Consider the following 12,296-nt stretch of genomic DNA (forward strand, 5'->3'; position numbering starts at 1 on the left):
TTCTGCGCAGATTTCGCTCATCTCAAACAAGCCTAAAGATAAATTTCACAACACATCAATGACCAACCAATGAGACCAGAAATAAAAGGCCTTATATAGACAGAACTAATGAGGCTATCAAGCAGGAACACCTGGGCCGACAATCACAGAGAACCAACATAAAACATATCTACAAAGGACACCTGCCGTTGGACTTTGGAACTGCAGCTTTATCCAGGAAATGATCTCGATTAGCATTAAATTAGCTGCACCTGAAGTGGATCTGAAACTCCTTTAAGAAGAGGACTTTGGTTTCGGTCGTGTGTGTTGTGTTTGTTGTTTATCTTTATCTTAATCACACCCCCATCTGGGCACAAAACGGTAAGAGGTTCTACTGGCTGGCCAATATCTCAAGAGCTGGTCCCCAGTGTCATCTCATTTAAAGGGCCTTTGCCTGAAACTCACAGATACGCCCAGGGGCGTCACTAGGCACAGAGAGAGAAACATCATGTGGAGTTATTTTGTTTTGTAATATTAAATATTGTTTTTGTATTAAGTAATAATGAATCATTAGTGTATCATGATACATTAGAGTAAGTAGTTTATTTTAAGTAATTGATTTATAGAAGTGGAAAGTTGATAATTCATGTTGTTATGTTTAATAAATAGAAATAAATATAGAACAGATTAAACATATTTCCAATAGACAATTACATTAATACATGTTTTGTCTATATTCTTATACATACACTTATCGAATACAATGAAATAGTGGATAGCAATAAGGTTAGTAGTATACAAACCTACCCTAATAGTCAAATAATATTTTTTTAATCATACCCTTATTGGGGGCTGAGCCCCCCTAAAATGAAAATCCTAGAATCGCCCCTGGTCACGCCATTATTATATCCAAACTCATTTGAATGAGAAACAAAGCTGAATGTGTGAACGTTCATTACACAACAACAACAACATCAATGCAAATATCAGCTCTTGTTGTTCATGTGTGTGTAGACTTCCTCATCTTCTTTTTAGGAGATTTTTCGCAGGTTGTTCTGTATTCCATACCATGAAAGTCAAGTGTGGTCAGGTGACCAGGGGCAGACAAACTCTGAAAATGACCCATTAAAGTCCTGCGCCCTTGTTTTTTGTTGTGTTAAGCTGTTAACACAAAACATTAAGCTGTTGTAATGGACATTTTCTAGTCTTGCTTCTTGATGTGTCTGTCTTTATGTTCATGAAGTGTTTATCTTTGTTTTCTTTAGAATGTTATCATGTTTTTCTCTATACGAGTCATACCAGTCTGCCTTTACCCTCGAGCAGAGGCCAAGATGTTCTTTTGAAGCTGTTCACTTTACTTGTACAAACCACTTTCATCACACAAAATATATTGGTATCTCTTTGGCTTAACATGATTCAATGTCAATTCATGGACAGTGCTTCCACATGCTTGAGTCCTGTTTTCTCAGCATGGAATGAACATATAGAGAGAACATGAGTGAAACATGTAAACTCGACATGAAATGAACATGTTAAGTGAACGTGACTGAATCAAGTAAACCCAACAAGATACTCTTCTGCACAGCTCCTAAAACAGACGTTACAAAAACTCATTATGTCAACACAACACAACACTAAACTTCTGATAGCAAGAAACCATTAAATCTATTTAAAAATGATTGATTTGACTTGAATCCAAATAACTTTTGCACCCGCAATTCAAGTAGAAACAAATGAAATTTCATCAAACCATTATTGTGATCAGTGTTTGCTTTAGTTGGGATCTTGATACTTGACATTGTTAAATCAGCTCCTCCAATTGTTCTGTTCTCATTCGATGCTTATGAATGTGTTTAATGAAAGCATATGGAAAGCAGTTATGTGTCATGAGTACACTTTTTAGTGTGCTTTAAAATAAAGATGCTTTAAATTTATAGTAACATTGATGATTGATTGATGTGTTCTGGTCACATATTCAAAATTTCTGGAGTTAAATAAGGGACAATTGTATAAGAAAACTAAATGTAGGGGTTAAATACGACGGTTATGCCAACCTTATGTTAATCTTGAGTACCTGTAGACTAGTATTGCGTTCTTCATATCTCAGAAAAGTTTTCTCACATTTACAGAAGACAAATACAGCTGTACCATTATTTCCAAAGAAAGCCGACCTCTTGGAGGCGTTCCAATGGGCGGAGCTAGAGACGAAAACACTGTCCGCCAGCTGTTGCATTGATGTAAAAAATGTATCGAGCCTTATATATATATATATAATCCAGAATCAGACCCTGAGTCTGTAGGAGAACAAGAACCACAGCAGTAATGACTACAGATGGACGTCACGTCTCTGAATGCTAAACATTGTTATTCATATTCTATTTCGATTATAATCGTATAATCATCATTCATAATGTTTTAATTGTCTTCTGTATTTGCCCGTTTTTAAAAGGTGTTATACATGAAAATGCATCATTACATAATCCCAAAGAGACTGTACATCTGCAGTTTGTGTTATTCATACTTTCAAACATGTATAGAATCTGTATCGCTTGTGAAAGCTCAAGTAAAATATTACAACACAATTAAAATCCTGTGCCGTACAGGTATACATTGATAAGCCATCATTTCATGTACATCATAATATCATAGAAAGTAAAGCTTTGTATTTTCTGTTTTAAAACTCTGAAATGGCTAACTCCTATCGTGACACCGGTCCAAATGATCCTGTTGTTTACGTTACATGCACCAAGACGCCGATTTCTAACATAATAGAGATGTGTTACTTACCGACTGTGGTTCAGGCTCTAAAACGGTCACTTATATCGTTGGCACCGCTCCGTCATTTAGTTGCAAGCGACTTTAAAATCCAGAGAGAAACTGGTACTTGTTTGAGAAACAATCGTCAAAGGCTTTTTTCCCCTCACATCCAAAAACACACCTCTGAGGGGCCATTATTAGCTCTAGAACAACTACTACACACTATACGCACAGTGCTCACCACGGCTTCTCCAGGAAGGAAACCCACTGATGGGCGGCTCTTCCAGGAGAATGGCCAATAAAACCTTAGGATCCTTGTTTCGAAACAGAGATCCATACTTATAAAAACCTTTCCGAAACAGGTTGTAGTGCTGGCTGACAGTGTCGAGCACAGAAACACTACGTCATGTGTCCAACTCTTTTTAACAAGTTAACCATGTTAAGCTTGAGGACGCAGCACGTTTAACAGTATAAAGAAGGCACAATGGATGTAATAGCATCCTCCTTTAACATTAAAACTCAAGGGTCAAGAGCCCAACTAAATCAAACACTGATCACAATACACTTTTTCAACAGTAATTGCGGGTGCAAATGTGATATTGATTAGAATTTGATCTTCCCGTATCCTTGACAGTGTTGTGCTGAATTTTGGGACTGGCCAGCTAAGCTTTCCTGTATCTCAGTGATTAGAGTATTGTGTTAACAACACAAGGTTTTGTGTTGGATCCCAGGGGATTGCAGATACCTGTGTATAAATGTTTAGGGTAATGCAGTGTAATGCAATGTAAGTCGCTTTGGATAAAAGCTTCTGCCAAATGCATAAATGTAAATTTAAGGGAAAAAAACTAAAAACAGGAGCAACAGTGGACAACTACACCTGCAGCACCGCCATCAACACTAGAACAATTTACAGAACCAAACCAATGAAGTACTGTTTGACAGCAGGATGTTCATTAAAAAAGACATTTCCACAAAGAGGAAATAGAGAACAAACAAACTTTCTAAAACCGACCACAAATACATCAACTAAATGAAATGAGCATTTGAGTTTGTTTGTCACTGACTGAAACATATTTTGTGTTTATGTTGTTGTGATTTGTATATTTATGTGTGTTTGTGTTTTATTTGCGAGTGCTTTTGTTCAGGGAGGTGTAAAGATCTCTGCAGTCGTCTTCAGGTTGAGTTTTTGCTCATCTGATGGCGGCATAAGTCACATCACCAGCAGACTGAACCTGAATGAACATTACAGAAACCGTCAAACACGTTTAACCCACAGATCATATTATAGTAACATTATACAAATATATATTTATGAGACTGTATATCATGAAGATATTGCAGCGCAGTATTGAAGTTGGAGAGCTTAAGACGGAGGACGGATGTAGTTTCTACTCACATTGTTGTTCTTCAGTTGTGTTTTACTGGCAATGGTCACCTCAGAATAAACCACATCATCTTTCTGCTCCTAAACATCAACACAGATATAAAGGTATAAAAACTCTCCAGTCACGGTTTGTTAGACAGACTATAGTGAGATTACTGTAAACAGATGCTGTAGTGGTGACTTTTGAAATCATTGTGTGTTTTATAACTCTGTAGAACAAAGTCTTCAAAGATTGATTTTAAAGCGTTAAGAGAACTGTTAAATTAGTATAAAACAAATTAAAATGATGCGGACACAGACCAAAGAACAATGACCACAGTGACTGTAAATATTCACAAATCTCATGAATCTTTGAGTTTACTGCAGATGAAGGAAACGGTTCACTAACATTGGTGCTAGGAGTAGGAGGAAGGATGTTGACGAGGTCATATGTTCCATTATTGTCATTCTCAGATACGACCTAAAGGCAAGGAAATGATCAACAACACAATGGATCAGATATTTTCATTTAACATGACAAAAGACATCAGTCCCAATGATGACATGTCACAGATCAACCGTTACTATACTCACCACAGGGTCTCCAGACAATCTTTGATCTGAAAAATAAACATGGCTCATTGCAGTTTCATCTTTAAATAGGTGAGCAAAACACAGAATGCTTTTAAGGCATATATCGTCTCGGTTACGTATGTAACCTCTGTTCCCTGATGGAGGGAACGAGACGTTGTGTCGAACCGACAGATGGGGTTCGCCCCTGAGAACCTATCATCTTCTGACTATTTTGAAAAGGCCAATGAAATTGGCGAATGAAATTTGCATGCCGGGCTCCGCCCCCGGATATCCGGGTATAAAGGGGAGCCGGCGTGCTCATTCATTCACCTTTTGTGCTGAGGAGCCTGAGAGCATCTCACGATCGCTGCAGCGGACGGCTAATGTTGTGGCATGAGGGACACAACGTCTCGTTCCCTCCATCAGGGAACAGAGGTTACATACGTAACCGAGACGTTCCCTTTCTGTCGGTCTCTCGACGTTGTGTCGAACCGACAGATGGGGTTCCTATTGAAAACGCCACAGCACTAAGCCAATCTCTAGCGAAGCGACGTTGACCGGCCTGGGCGAGCCACACGTGAGCGCTATCACGAAATTTGTAACCTTCCAGTGGGCAGGCAGGGGCTCCCAGAGCTTTTGGCAAAGATGAGTAGCCCCTGCCCTCGGCCACCACAGACAGAGGCCTTGTTCTCTAAACGAGAAGCCGTCCGGTACCGTAGGGCTACTGGGTAAGCGCTGTTCCCTCAATGTGGACGTGCGCTACGGAGACCACTTCCCACCATAGGGGGGAATACAGTGGAGACACCAACATGGTCTCACCAAATAGGGGAGAACTCATGGGAGGTATGTGCGGAATGCGGCAAGGTGGATGTCCACCTGGGGGAGGTCATGGGTTGCCACGAGGGGAACCATCTCATGACGACATCTCAGACGGAACCATCCTAGTGGGGGGTTACTACGTGTGGGGCACTAGGTCCGGTTTGAGCTATATGTAATAACTCAGCTTGATACCCGGCCATAGGCGGCAGGGCTGCTCCGCCGAGCCCGCTGCCCTGGGTGCTTATTGATGGAAGGACGGACTGCCTATTCTTCACCCTTGGGGAAAGAAGGGAGGCAGCCCATAGCGCACTGATCCACCTAAGAAGGGGAATGGCGCTATGCGCAGGCGTACGCTCTACGACCGCTGGTCTCACCTGTTGGCAAGACTCGAGCTGCCGGTCCCCCACGGAGGTTGCAAGCCTCTGCGAGGTATAGCGTAGCCCAACCCGCAACTCTACAGATGTCTGCCAGAGAGGCGCACTGAGCCGGTGCCCACGAGGAGGCCACACCCCGAGCGGAGTGTACCGTCACTCAAATGGGCACGGGCTAGGATCGGCACGTGACGGCGTGTGCGATCAAGCGCGACAACTCTCCTCGGAGACAGCACTCCCGTTGCTGACCTCCATAACAGACAAGAGCTGCTCAGGGCCTTGAGCCCTCCGTGTGGTTCGAGTAGAGGCGCAGTGCGCTTACTGGAAACCCCACGTACAGGTTGGGTCTTTCTCCCGGTGTGGGAGTGCCTGCAAGTTCACCACCTAGTTCCCACAGGGGGGCGGCGGAACTTTGGGCACGTCAGTCGGCCGGGGTCTCAGGATCACGTGAGAGTCACCGGGCCTGAATTTTTGCAATCGGTGGACACGGAATGCTTGCAGGTGCCTCACCCTCTGGATGGACTCGAGCCCCAGCAGGAGAGCCAACCCCCCCTTCGCAGAACGAGGAAGGGGGCTCTCCGCAGGGCCCGAAAAAGGGGACCCAAAGGTCCACCTTAAGGTCCCAAGAGGGTACGGGGCGCGGACGAGGCCTTAGCCCCTCGCGCCCTAGAGGAACCTAATAATCAGGTCATGCCACCCCAGAGGCTCACCAGCAACTGGTACGTGATAACCGCGACAGCGGGTACCCACGCTCCAATGTGGAAGGGGAGATTACTCCCCAGCCTCTCCTGCATAGGACAGCATGTTCCTGAGCGAGCAATTTAGCAGCACTTGATACTCCCTTCCCAGACCTTGCACAGGACCTGCGCAATGAGGCTCACTGGGGGGAAGGCGTACTTCCGCTTGTCCCGCAATGTCGAGTTGCCGAACACCATCTTTCAGAGGGTGAGAGCGGCTGCAAGTGGGACCCAGAGAGAGACCTCTCCTTGTGAGAAGGCGGGCACTAGGCCCCCGAAGGGGCCCAGAAGGTGTTGGGACGCGGCAGGGACCGCCCCAGTCCGACCATCCAGCTACCAATGCTGGGTCGGGCCCGATGGTTCAATCTCTCTAGGTGGTCCTTCTCTCGACGTCTTCCTCCGGGGGGCCACCTGCGGGGGCACCAGAACCGGAGTCGACGCTGGAGAAGGCCGGGGCTGCTGGGGGCAGACCACGTGCGAGACCTCGACGGCCGAAAGGCGGTCGGGTCACAGCAGTCCGGTCTGTTTCTACACTGTCAAAAGGCTGCTGGAGCAGTCCTTGACAGCGCCACCAATCAGCCGACCTTGCGAGAGGGGAGTCGGGAAAGTGGCCTTTCTCGACATCGCCCACCTGCGCAAGATTGAGTCAGAGGCGTCTTTCCGGGCCACTGATGTGGACATCGTCCGACCCAGCCTGCGCTGCCACCGTGGTCCCCGGAGGGCCAGTCATCCTGGCCTGCAGGATGGCCATGGCGTAAGAGTGGTGGCAGCTTGGCCCACGGCACTGCCAGCCTCAACACCAGAGATGTCGAGACCTTACATGCCCTGGACGGTGAGTCTAGGTCAAGCTCCCCAGGTGGCCGCCGTCTGCGGATACCCGCGCCTGCATGCTCCACCCAGGGTGCATTGACATAGTCCCTAGCTGCCTCCCCGCCCCGAGGGAAGAGAGGGCGATAGAGTCAGCTAGACGGAAGCGCGCCGAAGGGGGCGCTCCAGGTCTTACTGAACTCCTTATGCAGCTCGGTAAAACTTGGCACTTGAGCCGGGCACGGCTTGGAGTCGCGTCCGGGCCCAATGTGCGAAGTACCCAGCCGCGAGCGCCAGGGCTGCGGCGCACCGCAATCCGACACTCACGGCGGTCCGAGCGAGCATGGCTGACATCTTGACGTCTGCTCTCACCTGTGCTCGACCTCCCGAGGGAGGGAGCTTCAGGGAATCGCCAGAGTCTGATGTCAGCAGGTCGCGCTCCGATGTTGCAACAGACACCTCATCTCCACGGCTCGTGTCCGAGCGCGTGGCTGAGGAATAAGATGGCTTAGGACCATCCTTGGGGAACTGCTAAACAAGCGAGCCGGCCGGCTGACGGATTAACGCTCACGATAATCCCCACATCACCCTCGCTGCTCGCCGCCGCTGACGGCAGGGCCGTAGCCGCTGCGGTCACAGAACGGGAAGCAAACGAGGTGTTGGCTGGATCTTACAGAACACAGCCACCGTGACGCAACGTCTGAATAGCCATCCGCCCGCAGTGACGCAACGTCTGAATAGCCATCCGCGCGCAGGGCGGGCAGGACGAATCCACGAGGCTGCCACAGTGGTCGGACCCCCGAACACCTGCGGCAACCACCGTGTCCATCCCCGTCCTCGATGAGTGTACTGCACCCAAGAGATCAGCGGGCAATGCCACGCTGAGGAAATTGCTCTTTTAGAAAAATACCTCTGGAACTGCCAGGACGCCCAGGGGAATCTCCGCTGCACCGCGTCGTAGAATTCGGCAATTCGAAGAATGTCATCAGATGCGAAGGCTCCGAAGAACAAAAGGTGAATGAATGAGCACGCCGGCTCCCCTTTTATACCCGGATATCCGGGGGCGGAGCCCGGCATGTAAATTTCATTCGCCAATTTCATTGGCCTTTTCAAAATAGTCAGAAGATGATAGGTTCTCAGGGGCGAACCCCATCTGTCGGTTCGACACAACGTCGAGAGACCGACAGAAAGGGAAAGTATAGTATGCATGGACAGTCAGTCAATATTCAGTGATTGAAATATTCCATCAGTAACAGCAGAGTGTGATTGCAGATAAAGCAGAAAAATCATCAGCATAACAGTGGCAGACTATGACAGCAGATAATGTAACCGATGGGTAGCATAAATGTTTTTGAAGAGTAGTGGGCCAAGAACAAAACCCTGAGGAACACCATGAGCACCATGAGCACCCTTGAGCAAGACACCTTACCCCTGATTCCTCTTCAGTAATGTGCCACTGTGAAAAAACTACTTGTAAGTCGCTTTGGATAAAAGCGTCTGCCAAATGAATAAATGTAAATGTAAACGGAAGCATCCAAAGTCAACACGTGAGGTCATGCGATGATCACAGTGATGTCACATCATTCTCATACTGTGACAGTGTGAGTAATATGTGAGCTCGATGTGAATTTATTTTATTTAGTCATCGTTATGGTGATGAGTGTTTTTGGCTGGGCTAGTTCTTTTAGATACTAGTTTTACTTTGCCTGATGCCATTGTTGCTTTATGAACTTGTTGCTTATCAGAGTTTTTATGGTAAAGGAACTCACAGAGTACTGTGATAATGGTCCACAATCTCATGTTGAATATTTAGTATGGTTATTATGTTTACAGCTTGAGGCTGAGCAGTGTTGGGGCAGATGAGATGTTTGGAAGGATTTCTTTCACTAATAAAATCTTATGTGACTGTTGAGAAACACACAGACATCAGGTGACAATCAGCAGACTGAAAACTTCACTCTGCAATGCATGCTGGGTAACATCATAGTTCAAAACTCATTCATGACTCCCAGCATGCATTGCAGTATGAAGCATCTTAGTTTATTCTTTCCTTTGTTGAGGTTCATACACTTAAGTCTTCATGTAATTGTGTCTAAATTATAAATCGTTGCGATGTTTATGTGTAAAAAACAGTTTTAAGACCTTTATAATATCTGATTGTCTCACAACAGCTGAATCTCTCTTAACTATCCCCCAAACTGACAATTTAATTATTAACATGTTTATATTCCCTTTTAAGCTTCCTTTGGAATGACTCAATACATCAGATGTGCTATGTACAGTAAACACACAGTTCCAGCAGCCAGAGGAAGAGAAGTCAAAGAGTCAAGAGCTCAACACTCATCCACATAATGACAAACCAGTCCCATCTAAACCTCTAAGAGGAAAAGTCAGCCGCTATTAAGATTATTTGTAATAATACGTTTTTAGTGCTATGAAGAGAACAATGGCCAGATGTCAAAAGCATGATTCCGTAACAGATGTGACAGAAACTGTACGGCTATAACTTTGGTGAAAAAAGTGGTGGGATCAAGCTCTGGTTTCTTTTAGACAGGGATATGGCACCAATATTATTGATTTATTTTGCATGCATACTGCAGTATTTTAACAAGTTTCATAGATCCACTGAATGTTTTTTTAATTGATGGTTGGAAACATGATGTTTATTTTTGCCAGCAATATAATACATATAGTTTTGCCCCTTTCAAGAAGGAGTTGATAGGACTGTGGTCTAGCTAAGACTAAAATAGATGCCCAGAGGCGTTGCAAACGGGGCCACGAGTATCACAACTTCCCTAAATGGACTTTTGTCATTCACAGCTGTAGAACTTACTAAAGAAACACAGTATCTGATGTAAGGAGAGCGACTGAAGACCAGTCACAAGCATGTGCAGAAGAATTGACTTTTATCAGATTATCAAAAATATATAATTAAAATATTATTATAAAATAGAGGCCTCTTGAAATCATCATATTCTAAATAACCATAAAGTGATGCTGTAAGTGGGAGATATAAACTCACCTGATCTTTTTCTATAAATCACACAAAGAACAGCAACAGTAAGTAGAAGAAGTAATGGAGCGATCACAGCAATAGTCACGATCACAGCAATAGTCACGATCACAGGAATAGTCACGCTCCCTGAGAAAGACAAATAACAAGATGACGATTAAAACGAGATCAACCCAAGAAAAAAACTGCTCAATCAGAACCAATATTTTGTTCATTAAATTAAATTAACAGAATATTTATTTGGTGTTTTCTTCAGTTGGGCTCTTGACATACTCGTGTGTGTGTGTGTGTGTGTGTGTGTGTGTGTGTGTGTGTGTGTGTGTGTGTGTGCGTGCGTGCGTGCGTGCGTGCGTGCGTGCGTGCGTGCGTGCGTGCGTGCGTGCGTGCGTGCGTGCGTGCGTGCGTGCGTGTGCGAGTGTGCGTGTGTGTGTGCGAGTGTGTGCGAGTGTGTGCGAGTGTGCGTGTGTCTGGTCACTGTGTGCTTTTGAAGTACATTTATTATGATGATGTTTATAAGAACCTAATCAAATGGTGTTGATTGTTATGCCTCTGTCGGGCAAGTTGTCATTTTAGTATCTTTAATGGAGTTTCTGTGCCTCTCTGTGTGATTGTGTAAGTGAATTGTTGTCTCCCAGGCTGAATCTGAAATGGCACACATCTTTACTTCACAGTACAGAACTGCTTTTACTTTTACTGTGAACCTCATGCAACTAGTAGCCAGTAATATCCTCTAAAATCACACTGTATTCTTTATGTGGGTTTCTTGATTCTTGTAAAAACTGTCCCTACCATAAAACCGAACAGTGAAAATCAATAAATGTAAAAAAGGACATTTACTTATTTGGTCATTTTATTCTCTTAATTTGGATTTAGTTTGTTGTAATTTTGAGTTTTGTGGTTAGTATTGTTCTGGCAATGCCTTGATGTGTGTTGCATCATTCAATGAGCATTAACTGTGCTATTTGTAATAATAATTACAGTATTCTAGTTAACATGAAAGTACAGATGCAATTTGGAAATTTAAACTTGAGTCAGAAAAAGTAAGGCATGTTTTAATAATTTTACTTACTGAAACTTAAAATATTGTTAATTTAATTCAGTTGAGTTTGCTTGATTGAATCCAGGCAACAGGTTTGCACAAAATCAATAAAGTGGCGTAAAACATTTTTTTTACCAAAGGCAGTAAAATAAGTCACAGTATTGTACTTTCACTCTCCAGGATCTTCCTGTAAGTTTCTTACAGTGGTTCCCTGTGAAAGTCATGCAACTACTCTCCAGTTATTTACTAAATGACTAAATGTAAATGTTATTTGGTGGACCTCCACAGAACATTCAAGATGTTCTCTGAACCTATCGAGGACCCCCAGACAGCAAGCTAACAGTTACAAACCATTGAATCAATGTTAGCAATGGTTGATCTGTATATGTTTATTAATGCTATTAATGTTGAAATAATGTTGAATTTCATCAAACCACCATTACTGTGATCAGTGTTTGCATTAGTTGGCTCTTGACTCTGGCCTTTCATTGTTTAAAGGCTGGTTAAATTGTAACCTTTAAAAAAAAAAAGATATCAATGTTTGCTTGCTGGGACACTTCAAATTTATAAGCGAATGTTCACAGAGTGTACTGTCAAATCTCACAATCATATTTCCTGTAAATGTCATTTCTTCATCATCAGAACACACACCACACACACACACACACACACACACACACACACACACACACACACACACACCACACACACACACACTGAATCTGTAGAAGATGATGAACGTTCAGATAATAGTGTCAAATCTCACAATCATATTTCCTGTAAATGTCATTTCATCATCATCAGAACACACACACACACAACACACACACACACACAC

The 12,296-nt window shown here is 44.1% G+C and overlaps 1 protein-coding gene across 1 annotated transcript in view; it reads right to left on the bottom strand.

Annotated features, from left to right (window-relative positions):
* Positions 1–564: 564 nt before the first annotated feature.
* The window catches only part of LOC306893337 (uncharacterized protein), a 26,419-nt gene continuing 14,687 nt past the window's right edge, over positions 565–12,296 (bottom strand). The window contains exons 4-8 of the mRNA XM_079455122.1: positions 10,429–10,548; positions 4,694–4,719; positions 4,509–4,580; positions 4,133–4,201; positions 565–3,968 (exon numbers count right to left, since the gene is read on the bottom strand). Coding sequence (XP_079311248.1) covers positions 3,927–3,968; positions 4,133–4,201; positions 4,509–4,580; positions 4,694–4,719; positions 10,429–10,548 — 329 coding nt within the window. The 3' untranslated portion in view covers positions 565–3,926. The remainder of the gene's footprint in view (positions 3,969–4,132; positions 4,202–4,508; positions 4,581–4,693; positions 4,720–10,428; positions 10,549–12,296) is intronic.

This window comes from Barbatula barbatula (assembly GCF_947034865.1).
Source record: "Barbatula barbatula genome assembly, chromosome: 4".
NCBI classification, from domain to species: Eukaryota; Metazoa; Chordata; class Actinopteri; order Cypriniformes; family Nemacheilidae; genus Barbatula; species Barbatula barbatula.